The sequence below is a fragment of the Papio anubis genome, chromosome 20 (assembly GCF_008728515.1).
Source record: "Papio anubis isolate 15944 chromosome 20, Panubis1.0, whole genome shotgun sequence".
Classification (NCBI taxonomy): Eukaryota; Metazoa; Chordata; class Mammalia; order Primates; family Cercopithecidae; genus Papio; species Papio anubis.
The window spans coordinates 31,915,279-31,939,980 of record NC_044995.1 but is presented as its reverse complement, the minus strand read 5'-3'; the positions used below and the strand labels follow the sequence as shown (position 1 = coordinate 31,939,980).

General features: G+C 40.9%; 2 protein-coding genes across 2 annotated transcripts in view; one reads left to right on the top strand and one right to left on the bottom strand.

The window, feature by feature from the left end:
• Positions 1-24,702, bottom strand: part of LOC101007196 (zinc finger protein 506) — a 504,157-nt gene that overhangs the window by 311,556 nt on the left and 167,899 nt on the right.
• LOC110741838 (zinc finger protein 93-like) lies at positions 1,450-5,339 on the top strand. Its single transcript, XM_021930296.2, is given in 2 exon segments — positions 1,450-2,841; positions 2,844-5,339. Coding segments are annotated over 2 exon segments (1,287 nt in total). The 5' UTR covers positions 1,450-1,712; the 3' UTR covers positions 3,002-5,339.

The following is a 24,702-nucleotide window of genomic DNA, read 5'->3' as shown; positions in this document are numbered from 1 at the left end:
ATTTGAAACCCTAATTTGAGACACACACACACAAATACAAGCATGTATAAACAAATTTGTCATAGTTCCCAGTGAATGAATCCACATATTGTTTAACGTGTTTTTGTCTTTTTAAGTTTTGACTTAAAGCACATTTTATAAAATATGGGTTTTTGACTTAAGATGTAGCTTGTATATTACTATTGTGACCTCTTCTGCTCTCATTTGGTTAATATTTACATGAAATTTCTACTTCCATCTTGCCACTTTCAGTCTTTTTTCGTTATTAGATCTCAACTGAGTCTTGTAGAAAGGCAAGTTAAATCTTGATTTCACAAAATTTTTAATAAACCTTTTATTGAATTTCTCTTGATTGGAAAGATAATCATATATATAATTTTAAATAGTTTTCTGAAAGAGAAAAACTTATGAATGTTATTTTATTATTTGTTTTATTTGATTCTTGTATCTTTGTCTCTCATTTTCCTTTCTGTCTTTTATTTATTTATTTATTTTTTGCTTTCAGGTTTTTAAAATTTTTCTGTTGTGTATCTATACAGATATTTTCTTAGCGGTACCTTCGGGGATTATATAAAACCTCTAAAAGATCCAACAATATATTTAAAAGTGGTTAAAAATTAACTTAAGTTGCATACAAAAATTCTTCATTACATCTGCCTACATTGCTGCTCCGAAAATTCTCTTATTTGTGAATTTTGAAATTTTACTTATATATGTGTTTGTTATAAATATCTTTGTGTATATCCTAGTTTTTTTGTTCAGCTTTTTCATGTTTACATCATTTTTTCTTTTAAGAAATTTTTCAGTTACTTTTTGTAATTTTTATATACAAAATTTTTATTTTTTGCTATTTTAATATTTCTTGTTGTCATCCTCATTTTTCTGATCTTCAGTAGTTTTCTGTGTTTCCATTTCACTTACTGAATGTTATTATATTTTATTTATTTATTTATTTTATCTGAGGTGGAGTCATTTTCTGTCGCGCAGGCTGGAAGCAGTGGCGCAATCTCGACTCGCTGCAACCTCTGCCTTCCAGGTTCAAGCGATTTTCCTGCTTCAGTCTCCTGAGTAGCTGGGGTTACAGGTGCTTGCCACCATGACTGGCTAAGTTTTTGTATTTTTAGTTGAGACAGGGTTTCACCATGTTGGCTAGGCTGACCTTGAACTCCTGACCTCAAATGATTTACACACCTTGGGCTCCTAAATTGCTGGGATTACAGGCATAAGCCACTGTGCCCAGCCTATTTTATTTTATTTTTGAGACAGTCTTGCTCTGTTGCCCAGGCTGCAGTGCAGTGATACAATCTCCAGTCACTGCAACCATCCCTTCCCGGGTTCAAGCAATTCTTGTGTGTCAGCCTCCCAAGCAGCTGGGATTACAGGCTCATGCCACCATGTCCAGTAAATTTTTGTGTTTTTAGTAGACACAGGTTTTCACCACGTTCTCTAGGCTGGTCTCAAACTCCTGACCTCATGTGATTTTCCCACCTTGGCCTCTCAGTGTGTTGGGATTATAGGAATGACCACCAACCCTGGCCTGTTCAATTTATGTAGAATTTTAAAAATTACTTTATATGCTGTTTATATTGCTTTTGAAATTTTTTTTCATGGGGCCATGTTTCTCTAATATTTTGTGTACATTATAATCTTTGATTGAGATTTGGACATTGACAGAAAGCTACCTGTTCCAATCTTTGTTGTTTCTTTCACTTATGTGTTTTCATTTTGCCCAAGACCATTGTCCACAGCAGAGCCTACAAGATTCTTTCCAAATTGTGATACTGAGAAGATATGAAAAATGTGAATATGGCAATTTAGAGTTTAAAAAAGTCTGTGAAAGTGCGGATGAGTGTAAGGTGCACAAAAGAGGTTATAATGGACTTAACCAATGTTTAACAACTACCCAGAGAAAAATATTTCAATGTGATAAATATGGGAAAGTCTTTCATCAATTTTCAAATTCAAACAGACATGAGATAGGGCATACTGGAAAAAAACCTTTCAAATACGTAGAATGTGGCAAGGCTTTTAACCAGTTCTCAACCCTTACTATACATAAGACAATTCATCCTAGCGAGAAACCCAACAAATGTGAAGAATGTGGCAAAGCCTTTAAGTACTCCCCTACCCTCACTACATATAAGAGAATTTATACTGGAGAGAAACCATACAAGTGTGATAAATGTGGCAAATCTTTTATTGCATCCTCAACCCTTAGTAAACATGAGATCATTCATACAGGAAAGAAACCCTACAAATGTGAAAAATGTGGCAAAGCCTTCAACTGATCCTCAATCCTTACTACACATAAGAAAATTCATACTGGAGACAAACCCTACAAATGTGAAGAATGTGGCAAAGGTTTTCACCTGTCCTCACACCTTACTACACTTAAGATACTTTATACTGAAGAGAAACCCTATAGATGTAGAGAATGTGGCAAAGCTTTTAAGCATTCCACAACCCTTGTTTCACATAAGAAAATTCGTTCTGGAGAGAAACCATACAAGTGTGATAAATGTGGCAAAACCTTTATTTCATCCTCAAACCTTAGTAGACATAAAATAATTCATACTGGAGAGAAACCCTACAAATGTGAAGAGTGTGGCAAAGCCTTCAACCGGTCCTCACACCTTAGTAGACATAAGATAATTCACACTGGAGAGAAACTCTACAAGTGTGGAGAATGTGGTAAAACCTTTGCCTGGTCCTTAAGCCTTAGTAAACATAAGAAAACTCATATTGGAGAGAAACCCTACAAATGTGAAGAACGTGGCAAACCTTTTAACCGGTCCTCAGACCTTAATAAACATAAGAGAATTCATATTGGACAGAAAATCTACATAGTGAAGAATGTGGCAAAGCTTTTAGATGTTTCTCATACCTTAATAAGCATAAGATAATTCATACTGGAGAGAAACCCTATGAATGTGATGAATGTGGGAAAGCCTTTGACCACCCCTCTGCTCTTACTAAATACGAGAATTTATATGGAACATAAACCTTACAAGTACAAAGAATGTGACAAAGCTTTTTAAGAAAGTTTTCAATGTGTATTAAAACAATGAATTTATAAGTAAGTAACTTCTAACTACAGAGGATTCTACTATACTGTAATTCAAGATTAAACTGTAAACACTTTAACATGAATATTTCTTGAATGTATGATTGGTTATGTAGATAGTTTCTTTTAGATTCATGTGACCAATGTAATAATTAGAGAAAACATTTGAAATGGGATAAAATCAATCAAAATCACATCTTTTCAATGGCTTGGTGTAATTGCCATGTGTTTGGAAATGGCCAGATGGCTAACAAGAAACAAAGACAAGATTTTGGCTTTGCTCTATCATTGTTTTTGACCTCTTGAAATCTGAAATCCTGGCTAAAGTATTCAAAGGGAGTATTTTATAGGTGAATTCCTAGGGTTTCAAAGGCAATGAGGGAAGAATTTTGATAGGCAGGAAACTTCGCACTATATATACACATTGCTCTTCTCTGATTTGCTTTAACACTGAAAAAGTGAAGATTGTAAATGTAGACTCAACTTAGAGTACATTAACAAAAGATTTGTTTTTCAAAAAAACGGATGTATAAAATAATAGGTAACAGATGCCATTAGCTGCTAAAAAACAGTATGACTAAATTCAGTAAGTATCTAGCCATGCAAATAACAGTCTAATTACATGAAGACCCAAATAGGTGCATGTGGAAAGCATTGCTGTGCACTGTTTTCTCAGCATTTCCTTCTGCCTCTTTACAGATACCAATTTCCCCTGGGTGACTCAGGGTGCATACTGGGAACTGAGAATGCTGTGTTCAGAGTGATTACTGAAAACATGGTTAATACACTTCTTCCATACTACAATAAAATGTTATAAATCTAACTCTGCCTCAGAAAAGCTTTTAGTAAAAAATTATCTATAGTTTACTCAATTTGGGTTCGTGGAAAATTTCAATATTCCAGATAATTCATACTTAAATGTCAAGGAAATCCCATAAAACATATTTGAATAAGATACAGTCATCTTAGCGAAGAATTTTATATTACCAGTAAATTTAGAAAAAAATAGAAAAATAGTACTTTAAGCCAAACAACTGTTTGACTTGTGAGTCGCACCCAAACATGCTACTTCATGATCATTGTTAAAGTAGCAATAGCACCATGTGCTTTCCTGGGACCTGCTGTCCTGTTTTCCATTCACATAAAGTGAAGAAGGTATTGAAATGGCAAAGGAGGGTGATATAAATTGAATACTTATATGAAATAAAATTTTTAAATATAAAATAGCATTTGATGTTATACAAGCATAGCTGAGACTGTGTGAGGTTATATTTTTACTTATATTGACAAAATAACCATTAGCAATATTCTTATTTAGAATATTTCTTTTATGCTGTATATTTGCTAGCTTTTGATCAAATATTATGGGAGCTCAATAGAGATTAACAAAATGAATCTATTTTACCACCATTATTGATGCACATGCTCATTTTCCTAAAAATCCATTAGCGTTTTATAAAATATTTATACTTTCTTTCAGTTTATTGCTGAGAAGTGGTTTTCCTACCAGAAAACTGCTATTCTCAGCTGTAACCACATTGACTAATAGTGAGGAGAAGGGAAGTGGATAAAAGGCAAATGTGTTTTCTCTGTAACTTTTTTCATCCATTGGCTGAAAAACAGGAGGATGCAGAAGATGAAAGAAAATATAATCCCTGAAAGATCTTGAAGAAACTCTCTTAACCAGACAAAAAACCCCATGGGGGATTTTTTTTTTTTTCATTATTGTACTCTCTGCTTCTATGAGTTTAAATGTTTTTACACTTTACATAGAAATAAACCTAGGCTTACACAGAAAGAAACCTAGGCTTTTGGCCGGGTGTGGTGACTCATGCTTGTAATCCCAGCACTTTGAAAGGCTGAGGCGGGTGGATCACCTGAGGTCAGGGGCTGGAGATAAGCCTGACCAATGTGGAGAAACCCCGTCTGGCAATAGAATGAGACTGTCTCAAACAAAACAAAACAAAACAAAAAAACAGGTAAAAGAGAAAAAAAATGGATTACTGACAATAGCTAAGGTATGGAATCAACGTAAGTGTCCATCAATAGGTGAATGGAGAAAAAAAATGTGGCATATGTTCACAATGAAATGCTATTCCGCCCTTAAAAATAAGAAAGTCTTGTTGTTTGCAACAACATTCATGAACCTGAACGATGTTATGCTAAGTAAAGTAACACAGTACAGAAAAAACAAAAACCTTATTTATTTTTTGAGATGGAATTTCACTCTTGTTGCGCTGGCTTGCAGTGCAGTGGTACCATCTCAGCTCACTGCATCCTACACCTCCCAAGTTCAAGTGATTCTCCTGCCTCAGCCTCCCCAGTACATGAGATTACAGGCACGCACCACCTTGCCCAGCTATTTTTTATATTTTTAGTAGAAATGGGGTTTCACCATGTTGGCCAGGCTGGTCTCAAACTCCTGACCGCAAGTGATTCACCCACCTCGGCCTCTCAAAGTGATAGGATTACAGGCGTGAGCTACCACGCCTGGCCAAAAGCCTAGGTTTCTTGTTAGAAGAGAGACTGTGATAGTAAAAGCAAATATAATGATACATGTTACTCGGCTGCATTTCAAACAGGTGATAGTGACACTGCACTGAAGCACCAAAGGTGGTTCTTATCAATCAGGCCAGAGCTCCTTATGATAAACGTTAGGCCCACTGGCATGTCTGCAGGGTTCTAGCTGGATGAACAGAACCCAGGGGGCTGTTGTAAGTAGACTCTGAATTTAAAACACCTTGTGCCCAGTAATGAGAACATTTTCACATTTAGCACAACGTCCTTTGGTGTGTGGCTTGGATTTGATAAATCTTCACTGAGTTAATGGCTGATTGGATTTACCTGGCCTGAACAGAAAATAAAAATCACCTCTGGCCTACTCTTCAGCCTTTTTTTTTTTTTTTAAATACATATAGATATAAGATAAGTGTCTAAATAAACATATACAGGGAAAATGGGTAACATAGGTATGTCAACGTAGTTTCCATTATTGCATATGTCCTGTAGAGAAGCCTCAGAATAAATAGGTCAGAGGTCGTTTTCCTTCCCAACTTCTGCAGCCCAGATGAGTTTAATGATCAGCTTAGATGGATATAAGTCAATTAGCTAAATTGGGAAAGTGAAGGCATCCAGGCAGGACCCAAATGGCAAATGTGAATCACATAGGCATACAGTGAGAAGGGAAGCAGGGCCCTGAAATGCTAAGCTGAAACTAGAGTCTTACATGGCTTTACCAAAAACTTACTTCCCAGGCCATGCACCTAAACGTGAAGCTTTGTTGATGTTTAAACATAACATTGTATGGCTGTGTTCCATTCTGAGATGGTATGGATCCATATAGGTGAGAGTAAGTTTATATCTGCATCCTCAGTGTAGGCTGGGAAATTTAAAATGTTTGTTGGTTAATATCTTTTGTGTACATAAATAGCTACATAGGCAAACTCATATAATTCTTTATGTATGTGTTTTTATTATTTTATTTTATTTTATTTTATTTTGAGATGGAGTCTTGCTCTGTCGCCAGGCTGGAGTGCAGTGGCGAGATCTTGGCTCACTACAAGCTCCACCTCCCGGGTTCACACCATTTTCCTGCCTCAGCCTCCTGAGTAGCTGGGACTACAGGCTCCCGCTAAAACGCTCGGCTAATTTTTTAGTATTTTTAGGAGAGACGGGGTTTCACTGTGTTAGCCAGGATGGTCTCTATCTCCTGACCTCGTGATCCACCCGCCTCGGCCTCCCAAAGTGCTGGGATTACAGGCATGAGCCACTGTGCCTGGCCTATGTGTGTGTTTATCTGTCTACCCAGTTATATCTACATACAGATCTAGCTGTCATTTTTTCCATATGCATACAGAATAAAGATATAGGGCTTCAAAGGATAAATAGGTATTTTTGTATTCATAGAAATGTACAGAAAAACTTCAATAAATGCAAAATCTTATTTGCCCTTTACATTTTATTCATAAGAGTACACAAATGGAGGTATCCTCTGACCTGCATCTTGCTGCATTTAATGTTTTCAAAGAAAGAATTGGTTTTTGTTGCTCACATCTGTTAGCAAAAATGCACTAAAGCCATGAGAGTCTTTTATTGCCAAGTCAAAAATGGCCTTTCTTATTCTGGTGAACATGAAAACATAGATAAACTAGCCTCAGCTTGAAGGCCTTAACACAAATTTGCAAATGAGAAATAATTCTTTTTAAAGCTTCCCTCAGTTTTAGAGCTCTTATTTTCAAACACATGATACAGAAATAGTATTTTTTTCTTTCTTTCTTTCTTTTTTTTTTTTGAGACAGAGTTTCACTCTTGTTGCCTTGGCTGGAGTGTAACAGCGTTATCTTGGCTCACTGCAAACTCTGCCTCCTGGGTTCAAGTGATTCTCCTGCCTCAGCCTTCTGAGTAGCTGGGATTACAGGCCCATGCCACCATACCCAGCTTATTTTGCTGTTTTAGTAGAGATGGTGTTTCTCCATGTTTGTCAGGCTGGTCTGGGATTCCTGACCTCAGGTGATTTGCCCACCTTGGCCTCCAAAAGTGCTAGGATTACAGGCATGAGCCACTGCACCTGGCAGAAATAGAATCTTATTGTTTTGTTTGCTCAAGTAGTGACATTTTGGATAAGAAAATTAAACACCAGATATCGGCCGGGCGCGGTGGCTCAAGCCTGTAATCCCAGCACTTTGGGAGGCCGAGACGGGTGGATCACGAGGTCAGGAGATCGAGACCATCCTGGCTAACATGGTGAAACCCCGTCTCTACTAAAAAATAACAAAAAACTACCCGGGCGATGTGGCGGACGCCTGTAGTCCCAGCTACTCGGGAGGCTGAGGCAGGAGAATGGCGTGAAACCGGGAGACGGAGCTTGCAGTGAGCTGAGATCCAGCCACTGCACTCCAGCCTGGGCGACAGAGCAAGACTCCGTCTCAAAAAAAAAAAAAAAAAAAAAAAACACCAGGTATCTGACTTGAAGATAAACTCTTATACTGAAAGCAAATTTCAAAGTGTTTTCGGATGCTTTTTTCTCTAGATTTAGATAAAGATATAAGATATGTAGATAAACATATACAGACAGGTGCGGTGGCTCATGCCTGTAATTCCAGCACTTTGGGAGGCCAAGGCAGGTCGATCACTTGAAGCCAGGAGTTCAAGACCAGCCACACCAACATGAAAAAACCCTGTCTCTACTAAAAATACAAACATTAGCTGAGTGTGGTGGTGTACATCTGCAATCCCTGCTGCTAGGAAGGCTGAAGCATGTGAATTGCTTGAACCTAAGAGGTGGAGGTTGCAGTGAACCATGATCACACGGCTGCACCCAGGCCTGGGTGACAGAGTGAGACTGTCTCAAAAAAAAAAAAAAAAAAAATATATATATATATATACACACACACAAAGACACAAGAGCGAGACAGTCTCACTCTGTTGTCCAAGCTGGAGTGCAACGGTGAGATCTCAGCTCACTGCAACCTCTACCTTCTGGGTTCAAGCAATTCTCCTGCCTCAGCCTATCCAGTAGCTGGGATTACAGGCACTCGCCATCATGCCCAGCTAATTTTTGTATTTTTGTAGAGGCGGGGTTTCACCATGTTGGCCAAGCTGGTCTTGAACTCCTGACCTCAGGTGATCCGCCCACCTCTGCCTCCCAAAGTGCTAGGATTGCAGGCATGATCCACCACACCCAGCCTTAAGTAGACTCTTTATGGTAATGCGAAGAAAGTCTAGGTCTCTCTTTAGAAGATAGACTGTGATACTGAAAGCAAATATAATGGTACATGGTGTCTGGCCACATTTCTTTTCTTTTTTCTTTTTTTGAAATGCTCTCTGTCTTCAGGCTGGTGTGCAGTGGTGCAATATTGGCTCACTGCAACCTCTGCCTCCCAGGTTCAAGCAATTCTCTGCCTCAGCCTCTCGAGTGGCTGGGATTACAGGTGGCCGCCACCACGCCTGGCTAATTTTTGTATTTTTAGTAGAGATGGGGTTTCACTGTCTTGGAGAGGCTGGTCTTGAATGCCTGACCTTGTGATCCACCTGCCTCAGCCTCTCAAACTGCTGGGATTATAGACGTGCGCCACCGCACATAGCTGAACTGGCCATTTAATCCTAACTAGAATGTGATTAGCTGAGATCCACTGAGCTTAGAATTGCCTTTTAAATTTAATGTGCAGAGAACTAATTTGGTATTTTAAGCCCCAGTCTAATTTGATTCTACACATTTTTTTTTTTTTCCAGACGAAGTCTTACTCTGTCACCCTGGAGTGCAGTGGCTCAATCTCACTCCAACTTCTGTCTCCCGGTTTCAAGTGATTCTCCTGCCTCAGCATCCCGAGTAGCTGGGATTACAGGCATCCGCCTCCACACCCGGGTGGCTAATTTTTGTATTTTTAGTAGAGATGGGGTTTCACGATATTGGCCAGGCTGGTCTTGAAATCCTGACCTCAGGTAATTTGTCCACCTCGGCTTCCCAAAGTGCTGGGATTACAGGCATGAGCCACCATGCCCGGCCAATTCTGCAGGTTTGAAAGGGGTCCATGGATTGGCTTCATTCACAGCTGATGCTGACCCTACTTGCCCTAGATCACTTACAAACAACAGCACTCAACTGGACAAAGGGCCACAGCACACAGTTCCTTAAACCCATACTCTTCTCACAACACAAATGCTTTCGGTCCAAAATAAAAACCACCAATCACTATCCTAAAACATGGCATTCTTTGCTGGTTCTTTAAACTTTACAGAGGCTGGAGAAGGCAGCTCATGTCTGAGTAAGTCTGCATTTGGAAAATAACATGCGCACATGCATGAATGCGATGTTTATGGAGCATGCGCTGTGTGCTCAGAAGCACACTACAGAGCACTGTGCTGGAAAGACAACATAATGTGAATTTATCCTCATAACACCCTGGCAGGTGGTTACGAACTGTCCCATAATTCCCTGGATTTATATGAAATGCCTAGCACAACGGTGGCTCATGCCTGTAATTCCAGCACTTTGGGAGGCCAAGGCAGGTGGATCACTTGGGGTCAGGAGAGAGGGCAAATCAGGGGACCTGTGAAAGGCAACTGAGCAGGGAACCATGGGAAAGACCCTCCGAGGCACAGGATTCTCCCATTACCTTTCAGTTTTGCTGATGCTTCTCCTGGGAAACATCTGCAGTAGGTTCTTCCTCTGTAGTTCTTCTTACCGTGCCTGCAAAACAAACTATCTTTAGTGTCTGCATGGGTTTCCACTTCCTGTCCCCACCTGAGGAATGGAAAGCAAGGGCACAGTCCTTGCTCATGTTTTGGAGTGAAAGGAGCATGAAGGTCATGTGAGCTTTGCCGAGGCTTCTTCTGGCCTCACGTCAGATCTAGCCCCTCACTCCAAGCAGCCCAACATAGTTTCTTAATGTACAAATAAGATCTACTTTATGGTCTATTGCTATTGGACCTGCCATATGCAATTTCAAGATATTCCCCTACACCTGCCCACAATGATCCTCCAGGAATAAAATGAGCTCCTGAGTGAGAAACTCTGGTGTCTACTGAACTTTTTGTGTATTTTTGTTGAGTTTCTCTATCCATGCTTTGGAGAGGGCTGTGGACATGGAATTCCAATGATTCCGATGTTCAAGGGTGGTTTTCACCCTCCAGATGTCTCAACTTTGCCTTTGGTCTTCCTGTCAGTCCTGTTAAAGGGTTGTGAAGTCTGGAGTTGCTGGGGCTTCCTCAGTTCCAGATTCTACTATTCCTTCTTATGGGTTCCGAGGTCTGTGAATCAGGCCCCACCCCAGCATGTCACCATGTCTGGTTCTGGCCATGTGTCCTAAGACTGGATAGTTCTTGCACATTCTCTGGGGGTTGAGGAGGAGGGAGGTGTGTGAGTCAGCATGAATCACAGGCAGTTTTCAAAGGTTAATGTTGGAACATTTTTTTGGATTTGGGTATTAGTTTTTGTTTTTGTTTTGTTTTGCTTTGAGTCAGAGTTTCATTCTTGTTGCCCAGGCTGGAGGGCAATGGCGTGACCTTGGCTCACTGCAACCTCTGCCTCCTGGGTTCAAGCAATTCTCCTGCCTCAGCCTCCTGAGTAGCTGGGATTACAGGTGCCCACCACCATGACCAATTAAGTTTTTTGTATTTTTAGTAGAGACTGGGTTTCACCATATTGGCCAGTCTGGTCTTGAACTCCTGAACTCAGGTGGTCCGCCCACCTCGGCCTCCTAAAGTGCTGGAATTACAGGTGTGAGCCCCCCACCCAGCCTGGGTATTGGCTTTTTAGGACAGGACACAAGCAAGTGGTCCATTAGGTGTCTGGCAGTCCACAGCAACAGTCATGTTCACAACCCATTTTCAACAGGGAGAAGAGACCAAAATGTGTAACATGATAATCACCTAGTTAAACTTATCAGCTCAGATTTCAAATGCTGTGCAAATTCTACAGAATACAGTGAGGCTTTCAGTGACCAAAGGAAACGTGGGAAGGGTGAGGTCTCCCCAGTTGGACTTTTTGCTGCCTCAGAAGTCATGAGTTGCTAAGGTGAGTATCAGCTCTAACCTAGTCAATCTGAATCTAATCATTTCCTTCACATTCAATGTAAGAAGGGATGTTTTATTTAGTGCTTACTTTTTCTCTCCACTTTTGTGCTTTCACATATGTGTGTATCTAACATAATCAAGTATAATTGTCAATTGAGATCTAATGACAAAAGACTGAAAGTGGCAAAATGGAAGTAGAAATTTCATGTAAATATTAACAAAATGAGAGCAGAAGAAGTCAAAATAATATTACACAAGTTACATCTTAAGTAAAAAACTGTTGTATTTTATAAAATGTACTTTAAGTCAAAACTTCAGAAAGACAAAGAAGGACATTAAACAATATATAGATTCATTCACTGGGAACCTATGATAAATTTGTTTATACATGTGTATTTGTGTGTGTGGGAAGTATATAAAGAAATTACCAACAAAATTGAATCACACAGGGCAAGCAATATAATTACAGTAGGATATTTCAATACCCCACTTTCTATAACAATAGTAAAACAAGACAGAATATTAGTAAGGGAACAGAGGACTAGAAGGCAGTAAAAAACAATAATTTCTAATAAAGGTATAGAGAACTCTCCTTAACAACATCAGGATACACAGCCTTCTCAATGTCTCATACAACATTCCCCTTCATAGACCACCCGTTAGGTCAAAAACAGAGTCTTCACACATTTTTTTTTTTTTTTGAGATGGAGTCTCGCTCTGTCGCCCAGCCTGGAGTGCAGTGGCACCATCTCGGCTCACTGCAAGCTCTGCCTCCGGGGTTCACGCCTTTCTCCTGCCTCAGCCTCCCGAGTAGCTGGGACTACAGGCACCTGCGACCTCGCCTGGCTAGTTTTTTGTATTTTTTAGTAGAGATGGGGTTTCACCATGTTAGCCAGGATGGTCTCGATCTCCTGACCTCGTGATCTGCCCGTCTTGGCCTCCCAAAGTGCTGGGATTACAGGCTTGAGCCACCGTGCCCGGCCAACACATTTTTTAAAACTGAAATTTTATAGGTTACTTTCTATGACAAAAATCTAATTAGAGTATAAAACAATAATATAAATGATTGATAAATTTACAAATATATAGAAATTATACAACACACTCTTGAGCATGTACTTGTTGAAATAACTGGGCTAGGTGTGGTGGCTCACGCCAGTAATCCCAGCACTTTTGGAGGCCAAGGTGGGTCAATTTAACTCCATCTGAAAAAAAAAAATCAAAAATTATATAATCAATATTGTGAAGATATCGATACTGCTCAATGTAATCTACAGATTTAATGCACTGTTTTTCAAATGTATCATTGCATTTTTGAAGAAATAAAAACACCAAATCCAAAAGTATATGGAATCTAAAGAGAAAATAAAGTACCCAACGATCTTCAAATATATATATGCATATATATATGTACATAAATACATATATGTATGTTTATTGTGTGTATATATATATTTTTTGAGATGGAGTTTCACTCTGTCTCCCAGGCTGGAGTGCAATGGCATGATCTAGGCTCACTGCAACCTCCACCTCCTGGGTTCAAGCAATTCCCCTGCCTCACCCTCCTTGGTAGCTGAGACTACTGAAACGTGCACCATGTCCAGCTAATTTTTTGCATTTTAGTAGACATGGGTTTCACCATGTTGGCCAGGATAGTCTCAATCTCCTGACCTCATGATCCGCCCACCTTGGCCTCCCAAAGTGTTTGGATTACAGGTGTGAGCCACCACACCTGGCATAGAAATATTTTATTGTAAATTTTGTTATGTGTTTTTGACACATAACCCACGTAAAAATAAACAATAATATCTAAAGGAGATACAGAGTTATTATAGTTTTTAAATTATCTTCAAATCCAAAAGTGTTTTTCCCACACAAAAATAATATAGATTCACAAATAAATAGATGTTGAAATGAGGAGAATTTTTATGATGACTCACTTAGAATTATAAAACTGTTACAGTCCGGGTGCGCTGGCTCATGCCTGTAATACCGGCACTTTGGGAGGTCAAGACCGGTGGATTTCCTGAGGTCAGGAGTTTGAGATCAGCCTGACCAACATAGTGAAACCCCATCTCTACTAAAATTCCAAAAATTAGCCTGGTGTTGTGGCGCACACCTGTAGTCTCAGCTGCTCAGGAGGCTGAGGCAGGAGAATTGCTTGAACCCAGGAGGTGGAGGTTGCAATAAGCCAAAATCATGCCATTGCACTCCAGCCTGGATGACAGAGCAAGATGCCACCTGAAAAAAAAAAAAAAAAAAATAGGATGGGTGCAGTGGCTCAAGCCTGTAATTCCAGCATTTTGAGAGGCCGAGGCGGGTAGATTACCTGAGGTCAGGAGTTCGAGATAAGTATGACCAACATGGTGAAACCCCATGTCTACTAAAACTACAAAACAAAATTAGCTGGGCCTGGTGGCCTGCACCTATAACCCCAACTACTCGGGAGAGAGATTGAGGCAAGAGAATTGTTTGAACCTGGGAGGCAAAAGTTGCAGTGAGCCAAGATTGTGTCACTGCACTCCAGCCTGGGCTGCAAGAGCAAGACTCTGTCTCAAAAAAAAAAAAAAAAAAAAATTATTAAAAAAATAATAAAAATACTACACGGGCTCAGGCACAGTGGCTCATACCTGTAATTATACATCTTTAGGAAGCCAAAAGCAGCCACATCACTTGAGAACAGTTAGAGATCAGCCTGAGCAACATAATGAGACTCTACGTATAAAAATACAGAAATGTTAAAATGTGTCCATTATATGGAAGCATAAAATGATGCTGGACAGCGTCATAAAAACATATATAAATATAAAGCTCTCCATCTAGAATTCTTTACTATCAAAATGATGGCACAGGCTGGGTGTGGTGGCTCATGCCTGCAATCCCAGGACTTTGGGAAGCTAAGGTGGACACATCACTTGAGGTCAAGAAGTTCCAGACCAGCCTGGCCAACATGGTGAAACTCTGTCTCTACTAAAAATTTTTAAGAAATTTAGCAGGGCATGTGGTGGGCACCTATAATCCCAGCTATTCGGGAGACTGAGGAAAATTGCTTGAACCCGGGATGCAGAGTTTGCAGTGACCTGAGATAAGGCCACTGCACTCCAGACTGGGCAACGGAGAGAGACTCCATCTCAAAATAATAATAAATAATAATTATTACTATAATAATTATTATTTTAATATCAATAACAAACTGGAAAATATAGAGGCATAGTTTTTGTATTCATTTGAAGTCGTTGTGAGATTAAAATATATGTTTTAACTTTAAGATGTATGTAATCTCCAGTTTTCAAGATGATTACAAAGATGTACAGAAAGTATGCAAGGGAAAATAAAATATAATCAAAGCATGGCAGTACAAAATTAAATGAAAATTAAGAAAGTCAAACAGGAAATGAGAAAAATATAACTACTAGAAACACACAAAACAATAACAATATAACTGGTAATAACAACTTCATTCCTTTAAGCAATTATTTTAAATATGAATTAATTAAACTACTTAATAAAATGAAATGTAATCTTAGGAGTTTGCAAGGCCAAGGTAGGCTGATCACTTGATCCCAACAGTTCAAGACTAGACCGGGCAACATGACAAAACTCTGTCTCCAGAAAAAAATACAAAAAAGCTAGCTGGGTGTGATGGCACATACTTTTAACCCAGACACCTGAGAGGCTGAAATGGGAGGATCACCTGAGTTTGGGAGGTTCAAGCAGCAGTGAGCCGTGCAAATCAGCCTGGTTGACAGAGTAAGACCCTATCTCAAAAACAAATGAGGTCGGGCACGGTGGCTCACGCTTGTAATCCCAGCATCTTTGGAAGGCTAGGCGGGCAGATCATGAGGTCAGGAGTTTGAGACCAGCTGGCCCAACATGCTGAAACCCTGTCTCTACTAAAAATGCAAAAAATTAGCTGGGCATAGTGGCATGCACCTGTAGTCCCAGCTACTCAGGAGGTTGAGGCAGGAGAATCGCTTGAACCCAGGAGGCAGAGGTTACAATGAGCCAAGATGGCATCACTGCACTCCAGCCTGCGTGACAGAGCAAGACTCCATCTCAAAAATAAATAAATAAATAAATAGATAAATAAATAAATAAATAAAATTTTAAAAAATAAAAAAAAATTGAAATAGAAAATAGAGAGTAAAGTCTGGGCATGGTGGCTCACGCCTATAATCCCAGCACTTTGGGAGGCTGAGGTGGGCAGATCAAGAGGTCAGGAGATCAAGACCATCCTGGCTAACATGGTGAAACCCCGACTCTACTAAAAATACAAAAACAAAATTAGCCAGGCGTGATGGTGGGAGCCTGTAGTCCCAGCTACTTGGGAGGCTAACGCAGGAGAATGGCGTGAACCCGGGAGGCAGAGCTTGCAGTGAGCTGAGATCGCGCCACTGCACTCCAGCCTGGGTGACATAGCGAGACTCCGTCTCAAAAAAAAAAAAAAAAAAAGCTAAATATAGTCAGATGAAAGAGATATAGAAATAAAGAGTTTAATGTAGTTTAGTGTAAATGTTATTGTTCATATTTACATTTTTGTGACTTGCAGAGCAACTACTGGATCTGCAGGAAAAGAAACAAGTTGCAAAATAGAATGCTCTGCAAGCACTGGTTTCAATAGAACATTTAAAAACTAAGACCCTACAATACACACTTTATTTTTCCCATTTTTCTGCTTTTGGGTTTCAGGAACTTGTGAACACCAGCTCTAAAAAGGCAGCAGGATTCACAGCCAAAACTCTGATCTCTTCTAATCAGTTCTGTGAGACAAGAGTCCAGGGTAGGGTCAGACCTAAATAAGGCCTCCAAAAAGGTTGAATCAGATCTTAAATCCCAGAGTTTCTGTAATTTTAATCTTTTCTACCGCCCTGTCAACTTTACACTATATATTAATACACAATGTAAGCAAATCCCTGGAGGTTTTCTAGGGCTTTTTTTTTTTTTTTTTTTTTGAAACAGAGTCTCACTTTGTCACCCAGGCTGGAGTGCAGTGACATGATTTCAGCTGACTGCAACATCTGCTTCCAGGATTCAATTGATTCTTCTGCCTGAGACTCCCTAGTAACTGGAACTAGAGGTGTACACCACCATGCCCGCCTATTTTTGCATTATTAGTAGAGATGGGGTTTCACCATATTGGGAGGCTGATATTGAACTTCTGACCTCGTGATCCACCTGCCTCAGCCTCCCAAAGTGCTGGGATTACAGGTGTGAGCCACTGTGCCCCGCCTTTCTACGGTAATCTTATTAGAAAATAAATATGTACACTTAGCAAGGTAAAAGGAATAGAAATTATACAGCCAGGCATGGTGGCACATGCATGTAACCCCCGGCACTTTGGGAGGCTGAGGTGGGTGGATCATGAGGTCAAGAGTTTGAGACAAGCCTGACCAATATGGTGAAACCCCCTCTGTACTAAAATACAAAAATCAGCCATGCGTTGTGGCAGACACCTGTAATCCCAGCTACTCAGGAGGCTGAGGCAGGACAATTGTTTGAACCAGGGTGGCAGAGGTCATAGTGTGCTGAGATCTTGCCATTTCACTCCAGCCTGGGGGACAGAGACTCCATCTTAAAAAATATATATATATATATATAACAATTCTTCCATTTATAAATATCCCTTTAGGTGCAGACATCAGAAGTCACAACAATATAAAGTGGCCTAAATAAAGCCCAAGGTTTTGGACACATCTATATATTATACCAACCGTATGATGCATAATTCAACTATTTATCCAGTTCCTAGTCTAGACTAAAAATTTCTGAATTATAGGAACCATGACTGCTTCATGTATTTTTATAATGGCCATAAGAAATGGAAGCAACTAGTTTATCTGTTTGGGTCTCCAGATCTCCTCCTTGTTTATCATCCAAGTACCAGGAAACTGGAGAAACTCTCATCTGGGTACCAACCAAAGACACCACTTGTATGACGAGATGAATAAAAAAACACAGGACGACTCATTTCTCTTACACTGAGACAGAAGCAGAATTAGCCACTCTTGTCAGCCTAACACAATTCTGCTCTGGACATCCTCAAATGCCTCAAAGACACCTAGATGATTATTTATTTATTTATTTATTTTTGAGACAGAGTCTCGCTCTGTTGCCCAGGCTGGCTACACGCGCCCGCCACCATGCCCGGCTAATTTTTTTTTTTTGTAGTTTTAGTAGAGACGGCGTTTCACCGTGTTAGCCAGGATGGTCTCGATCTCCTGACTTCCTGATCCGCTCGCCTCGGCCTCCCAAAGTGCTGGGATTACAGGTGTGAGCCACCGTGCCCAGCCGTTTCTCCTTTTTGTCATTAAAAAAAAAAAATCACCTGAATTTGTCTTCAGTGGTTGAAGTAAGATATATCCTTTTTTTTTGTTTGTTTAAATAATGGAGTCTCACTCTGCCTCCCAGGCTGGAGTGCAGTGGTGTGATCTCGGCTTACTGCAACCTCTGCCTCCCAGGTACAAGTAATTCCACTGCCTCAGCCTCCAGAATAGCTAGGATTACAGGAGACCAAAACCATAACCAGCTTTTTGTTTTCTGGGTTTTTTTCTGAGACAGAGTTTCGCTCTTGTTGCCCAGGCTGGAGTGCAATGGTGCAATCTCAGGTCACTGCAACCTCCACCTCCCAGGTTCAAATAATTCTCCTGCCTCAGTCTCCTGAGTACCTGGGATTACAGGTATGCACCACCACGCTTGGCTAATTTTTTTTTTTTTCAGTAGAGCTGGGGCTTCTCCACGTTGGCCAGGCTGGTCTCGAACTCCTGACCTCAGCCTCCCAATAATTTTTGTACTTTTAATAGATACAGGGCTTCACCATGTTGACCAGGCTGGTCTCAAACTTCTGTCGTCAGATGATCTGCCTGCCTCGGCCTCTCAAAGTGCTGAGATTACAGGCGTGAGCCACCAACCTGGCTTAAAAGTAAATATTGTTAAATTAAACTTTACTTAAGAGTATCTCCCTCCCTCAAGCTCTTGAACTTTGAGCTACCCTCAGTCTGAGTCAACATACAAAACCATGTTATGTCCCCCCTAAGAACATGCTGATTACAGGGTAATGCATCCTCTAATCTAAAATCTGATTTTCAACCCTCCATTTGCCATTCCCCTCCCACCTCGTTTCTAGCCTTGTTTGCTCCTTTCTGGGAAAGAAAGCTCTTTTATACCTACATCTTTGCAAGCCATAAAGATCTTATAGTTATTCGGTGTTTCCTCCTGTTGCAATATGTTTTTGGAATTTTTTTTTTTTTTTTTTTTACATAAATCTAATGTTTTTATTTTACAAAGTTTAGAAATAGTCTCAAAACAATAACAACTTCATCATCAGTAAGACCTTCCCAGTTTCCTTTCATCTTAACCTTAACTGTATCTGCCTGTGGGACCCCAGCTTTCTAGGGCTCTGTAGCTTCTCTCCGGATAAAAGCTTCTTCTAAGGCTGGGTGAGCAGGCTGGGACATCTGCATGGGCGGCTCCTCAGAAAGAAGTAACTGGGACTTTAATAACTTCCTGTTGCAGGCTTAATATTAGCCTTAGGTTGGAGTCACTAGGTTCAGGTTTTAATTTCCATGTCAGAGGTATTCACTTGGTTTTCAAAACTAAGTGTTTGAAAAATCCAGTGAAATTACTCACAGTGTTTACATGAGAAAAAGAAATTTTAAGGTGCTTACATTCTTATTTATTATTATTATTATTTTTTCGAGATGGAATCTCGCTCTGTCACCCAGACTAGAATGTAGTGGCTGGATCTCGGCTCACTGCAACCCCCACCTCCTGGGTTCAAGCTGTTCTTCTGCCTCAGTCTCCCAAAGAGCTGGGACTACAGGCATACTCCACCACACCCAACTAATTTTTGTATTTTTAGCAGAGACAGGGTTTCACTATCTTGGGCTGGCTGGTCTCCAACTCCTGACCTCAAGTAGTCAACCAGCATTGGCCTCACAAAGTGCTGGAATTATAGGCGTGAGCCACTGCACCTGGCTAAGGTGCTTGCATTTTATGCCTCCACAAAAAGAACAAATATATCTACTTCTTTCAGACAATACATGTATTATTTTATTATTTATGTTAAAAAATAATGTAGTAAAAAATTAGTCATATGGGAACACTTCTAGAAGTTACCGTGTTTCATCACATACAATTTAGCATTAAACTTAGAAATCAAGACAACAGGATATAGAATGGAGATATTCACTGTCACAAATTTACCCAGCAAAAAGAGGAACTGATGTTTTGATGAATCTGTATAATTCACCAATTATCTACCACATTTTCCTATGAAAATATATTCATTGTCCACAGCCAAAATGGAAGAGAGGTTTCCCCTATTTTTTTCCGTGGTAGCTAGCATTATAAAGCTAAGGCTTAGAATTCTGTTTGAAATCACTAAGACATAAAAAACACACCTGAGAAAATTCCTAAACTCACTCTTGGAAAGAAAAATGTAAATGAGAGTTACTAACAAATGGAATATATGATTAAATATTAATTTTTGAAACTCATCTCTTTTATTTTCTTTGTAAATATTTTCTTACCTTTCTTTTTTTTTTTTTTATTTTTTGTTGAGACGGAGTCTCGCTCTGTCGCCCAGGCTAGAGTGCAGTGGCCGGATCTCAGCTCACTGCAAGCTCCGCCTCCCGGGTTCACGCCATTCTCCGGCCTCAGCCTCCCGAGTAGCTGGGATTACAGGTGCCTGCCACCTCACCCGGCTAGTTTTTTGTATTTTTTAGTAGAGACGGGGTTTCACCGTGTTAGCCAGGATGGTCTCGATCTCCTGACCTTGTGATCCACCCGTCTCGGCCTCCCAAAGTGCTGGTATTACAGGCTTGAGCCACCGCGCCCGGCCCTATTTTCTTACCTTTCAAGCCCTACTAATAAAATGCAGATTACAGTTAAAAAAAGTGATGCAGGTGGGTGCTGTGGCTCACTTTAATGCCAGCTAAGATTAAAAGTTTGAGCGGGGCGTGGTGGTTCACGCCTGCAATCCCAACACTTTGGGAGGCCTAGGTGGGCGGATCACCTGAGTTTGAGAGTTCGACATCAGCCTGACCAACATGGAGAAACCCCATCTCTACTGAAAATACAAAAATTAGGTGGGCGTGGTGGCACATGCCCAAGGCTGAAGCAGGAGAATCGCTTGAACCTGGGAGGTAGAGGTTGCAGTGAGCCGCGATCACTCTATTGCACTCCAGCCTGGGCAACAAAAGAAAAACTCCACCTCAAAAAAAAAAAAAAAAGACTAAAAGTTTGGGACCAGCCTGGTCCATCTCTACTAAAAATACAAAAACTAGCCAAATACAGTGGTGCACACTTGTAGTCCTAGCTACTCAGGAGGCTGAGGCATGAGAATCACTTGAACCCAGGAAGTAGAGGTTGCACTGTGTCGAGATCAAGCCACTGCATTCCAGCCTGTGCAACAGAGAGAGATTGTTTCAAAAAAAAAAAAAAAGAAAGAAAGAAAAAGAAAGCAGAATCAACAACAACAACAACAAAAACACCTGAGGTCAAAATAAATGAACAAATCTTTTCAAGGTAGAGATCCAATCACCCACCCCATCCTGTTCACACGCTCAATAACCACTCTCCCAGGAGACACTGCTCTATGCCCCAGTGAGTGCCCCAAGTGCATTTTACTTTGTAAGTTTTTATGCCATCTCACTGGAGTCATTTTTCTTTTGTCTTTTGAAGTGTTTTTCACAAACTTTTTACTATTTTTCTTTCACGCCCTCTAAGAGCATCCAGGGGGCAGAAATTATGTTTTCCCCTTAATACTAGCATCTGATTGGCTGACCAGCAGTGTGTCTCCAAGAAATGGAAGTTAGGTTGGGTGAAGACAATCTTCATGTCTCAAGGGCTAGCTTTTCAAAAAAAAAAAAAGTACACCAGGAGATGCCTTTCAGCCCCAAGGCTGCCACCTGCTCCCTTGAGAGGCTACACTCTATACTTCAGGTGGTCCTATGGGAGAAAATGACCCAAGAGCTAATGTTCACTAGCCACTCTAGCAGACATAGCCATGGTGGGTATCTTGGTTTATCCCCAGAAAGTACTAAAACCTAGGCCCAGAATAAAACTGAAGGTTGGCAGAGGACACATCACCCGATAATGTTTCCAGAGGGTAATCTTAACCTAAAAACATTCTGGTAAGTTCTCTGGAAAAATAAAAGAAAAAGAGGCACAGATATTTTTTACAATACAGTGTCAGGGGATTATTCTTTGCTTTCTTCTCATGGGACATATTTAAAAACAGAAAACATATCTCTTCAATAATGCTGTGCAATGCTTTAAGAAATAATTGAGGAACATGGGGTACACTTGAGGCCCTGCTGGGGACAAATGTGAAAAATGCCAGGGAAAATCAGTCCCTTGTGGGTTGTGAAAATAATTAAGCGGCAGGCAATTAGACTGAGAAGGCTCTAGTCTTCGGATTCCGACTTGTAAAAAAAATGTAAACTCAAGTGGATTTGTTAATAAATTACTACATTTGGGGAAATAAATTGCACGCTTAAACAAGTATAAACTGCCAATTAAGCTCTGATTGCATAACCAGGAAATTTCCACCTTGATTGTACAAATTAAGAAGCTGCCGGGCGTGGTGGCTCACGCCTGTACACCCAGCACTTTGGGAGGCCAAGGCGGGAGGATCATGAGGTCAGGAGATCGAGACCATCCTGGCTAACACGGTGAATCCTCCATAGTCTGGTGAGAGAATTTTAAAATTCTCTGCCTCCAATACCCCCAGTTCTCCTCTTTGGTGATTGAATGGTCCAGGTAAGTGGGTTCTGCTCCCTGTGCCACCCAATTGGATGAGACCCCTCAACAGGGGTCGTCAGACACCCTATACAGGAGCAATTCTACTGGCATCAGTTTGGTGCCTCTTGAGGTCAGAGATTCCATATACATATACACCAGTATATGTATCTCTTTTCCTTTCTCCTCTTCCCATTGCAATTTGCTTATTATATCAACATGCTTATTATATCAATCCAGTTATTACATTGATTTGCTTATTATATTATTTGCTAATTATATCTGCATTTCCATTTACGAGGCATAAAGCTTATTTACCCTTAAAGGTATTGTGTGTGTGTCTTTTCTTCTCCCCTTGAACGTTTCCTACACAGAATATTTTTGTCGTCACAAACAGGATTCGAAAGCCAAACTGTGCGGCTTTTTGGCAGCAAGGACAGGGCTGGAAACTCGAAGAATTCCCATACCCATGGATGCGAACTCCCCAATGTCGCTGTCAGTTTCTAGAGGATTGAATAAAGGGGGACAAACACAGAAATGAAGACAAAGACAAAAGATTTGTTTTAAAAGAAGGGGGCGGGGCGCGGTGGCTCACACTTGTAATCCCAGCACTTTGGGAGGCCGAGGCGGGCGGATCATGAGGTCAGGAGATCGAGACCATCCTGGCTAACACGGTGAAACCCCGTCGCTAACAAAAATACAAAAAAATTAGCCGGGCGTGGTAGCGGGCGCCTGTAGTCCGAGCTACTCGGGAGGCTGAGGCAGGAGAATAGCGTGAACCCGGGAGGCGGAGCTTGTAGTGAGCCTAGATCGCGCCACTGCACTCCAGCCTGGGTAACAGAGCAAAGACTCCGTCTCAAAAACAAACAAACAAACGAACAAACAAACAAAAACAAAAAAAAATTTAGCCAGGATGCCGATGGACGCCTGTAGTTCCAGCTACTCAGGAGGCTGAGGCAGGAGAATGGCATGAACGCAGGAGGCGGAGCTTGCAGTGAACCGAGATCACACCACTGCACTCCAGCCTGGGTGATAGAGCGAGATTCGGTCTCAGAAAAAAAAAAAAAAAAAAGGGGTCGGGGGCTCCTCGCTTGTAGTGAGCAGAATGCAGCCCTGAGTTTCCACAGGCCTTAGTATTTATTAGGTAGAATCAATAGGGAGGGAGAGGTAATGGTTGGTCAGCTGCTTGATTTATCACAGGTACATATAATTGCTTTCTTCATGCAACAGGCTTCAGATGTTCCTATAGATAACCACAAGGAACACTGCGCCTGGGGCGTGACTGCCCTCAGCACCCCTTCTGGCAGCAGATGCAGTTTGTCAGTTTTCTTGACTGAGTTGGTCAGGACCCTCATTTTCTCTACCTCCAATACCCCCAGTTCTCCTCTTTGGCGATTGAATGGTCCAGGGAATCTGGCCTTTGTGAGAATTGAGAATCTAAATTAGTGCAATTTAAACCATTGACTGTGCGTGAAGTGCTGCAGAAGATTCCAGTAGGCAAAGGAGATGCTGAAGGGATCTCCCGGAGTGAATGCTGTTTGCTTACTGCTTATGAGTTAATGTATCAAGATAGGGGATAGTTGCTATAAGAGAAATGTGAGCTGGAAAAGGAAAATGCTAATCTGATTTTCAGACTGGCCCTGGCCCAATGCCAGGCCTATGTCTTGACTGATCAGGCTCAAAGCTATCAGCCTGTTGCTGAAGAAAGCAACTGCCCAAATCACAACGTGTCCGGATTACAACGTGTTCAAGCCTTGCAATGACAGGCATTATAATGTATGGTGGTATAATTGATAGTGATTAGTGGCCTAAATGCTCCACTTAAAAGATACAGAATGGTAAGAATAGATAAGAGTTTACCAACCAAATATCTGCTGTCTTTAAGAGACTCACCCAGGCCGGGCGCGGTGGCTCAAGCCTGTAATCCCAGCACTTTGGGAGGCCGAGACGGGCGGATCACGAGGTCAGGAGATCGAGACCATCCTGGCTGACACGGTGAAACCCCGTCTCTACTAAAAAATACAAAAAAACTAGCCGGGCGAGGTGACGGGCGCCTGTAGTCCCAGCTACTCGGGAGCCTGAGGCAGGAGAATGGCGTGAACCCGGGAGGCGGAGCTTGCAGTGAGCCAAGATCACGCCACTGCACTCCAGCCTGGGCGGCAGAGCGAGACTCTGTCTCAAAAAAAAAAAAAAAAAGAGACTCACCCAACACATAAAAACTCACATGAAGTTAAGGTAAAGGGTTGGGAAAAAATAGTACAGGCAAATGTACCCCAAAAGCAAGCAGTAGTAGCCATTGTTACATCAGACAAAATAGACATTAAAGCAAAAACAGTTAAAAAAAAAAAAAAAAAAGACAAAGAGGGACATTCTATAATGATAAG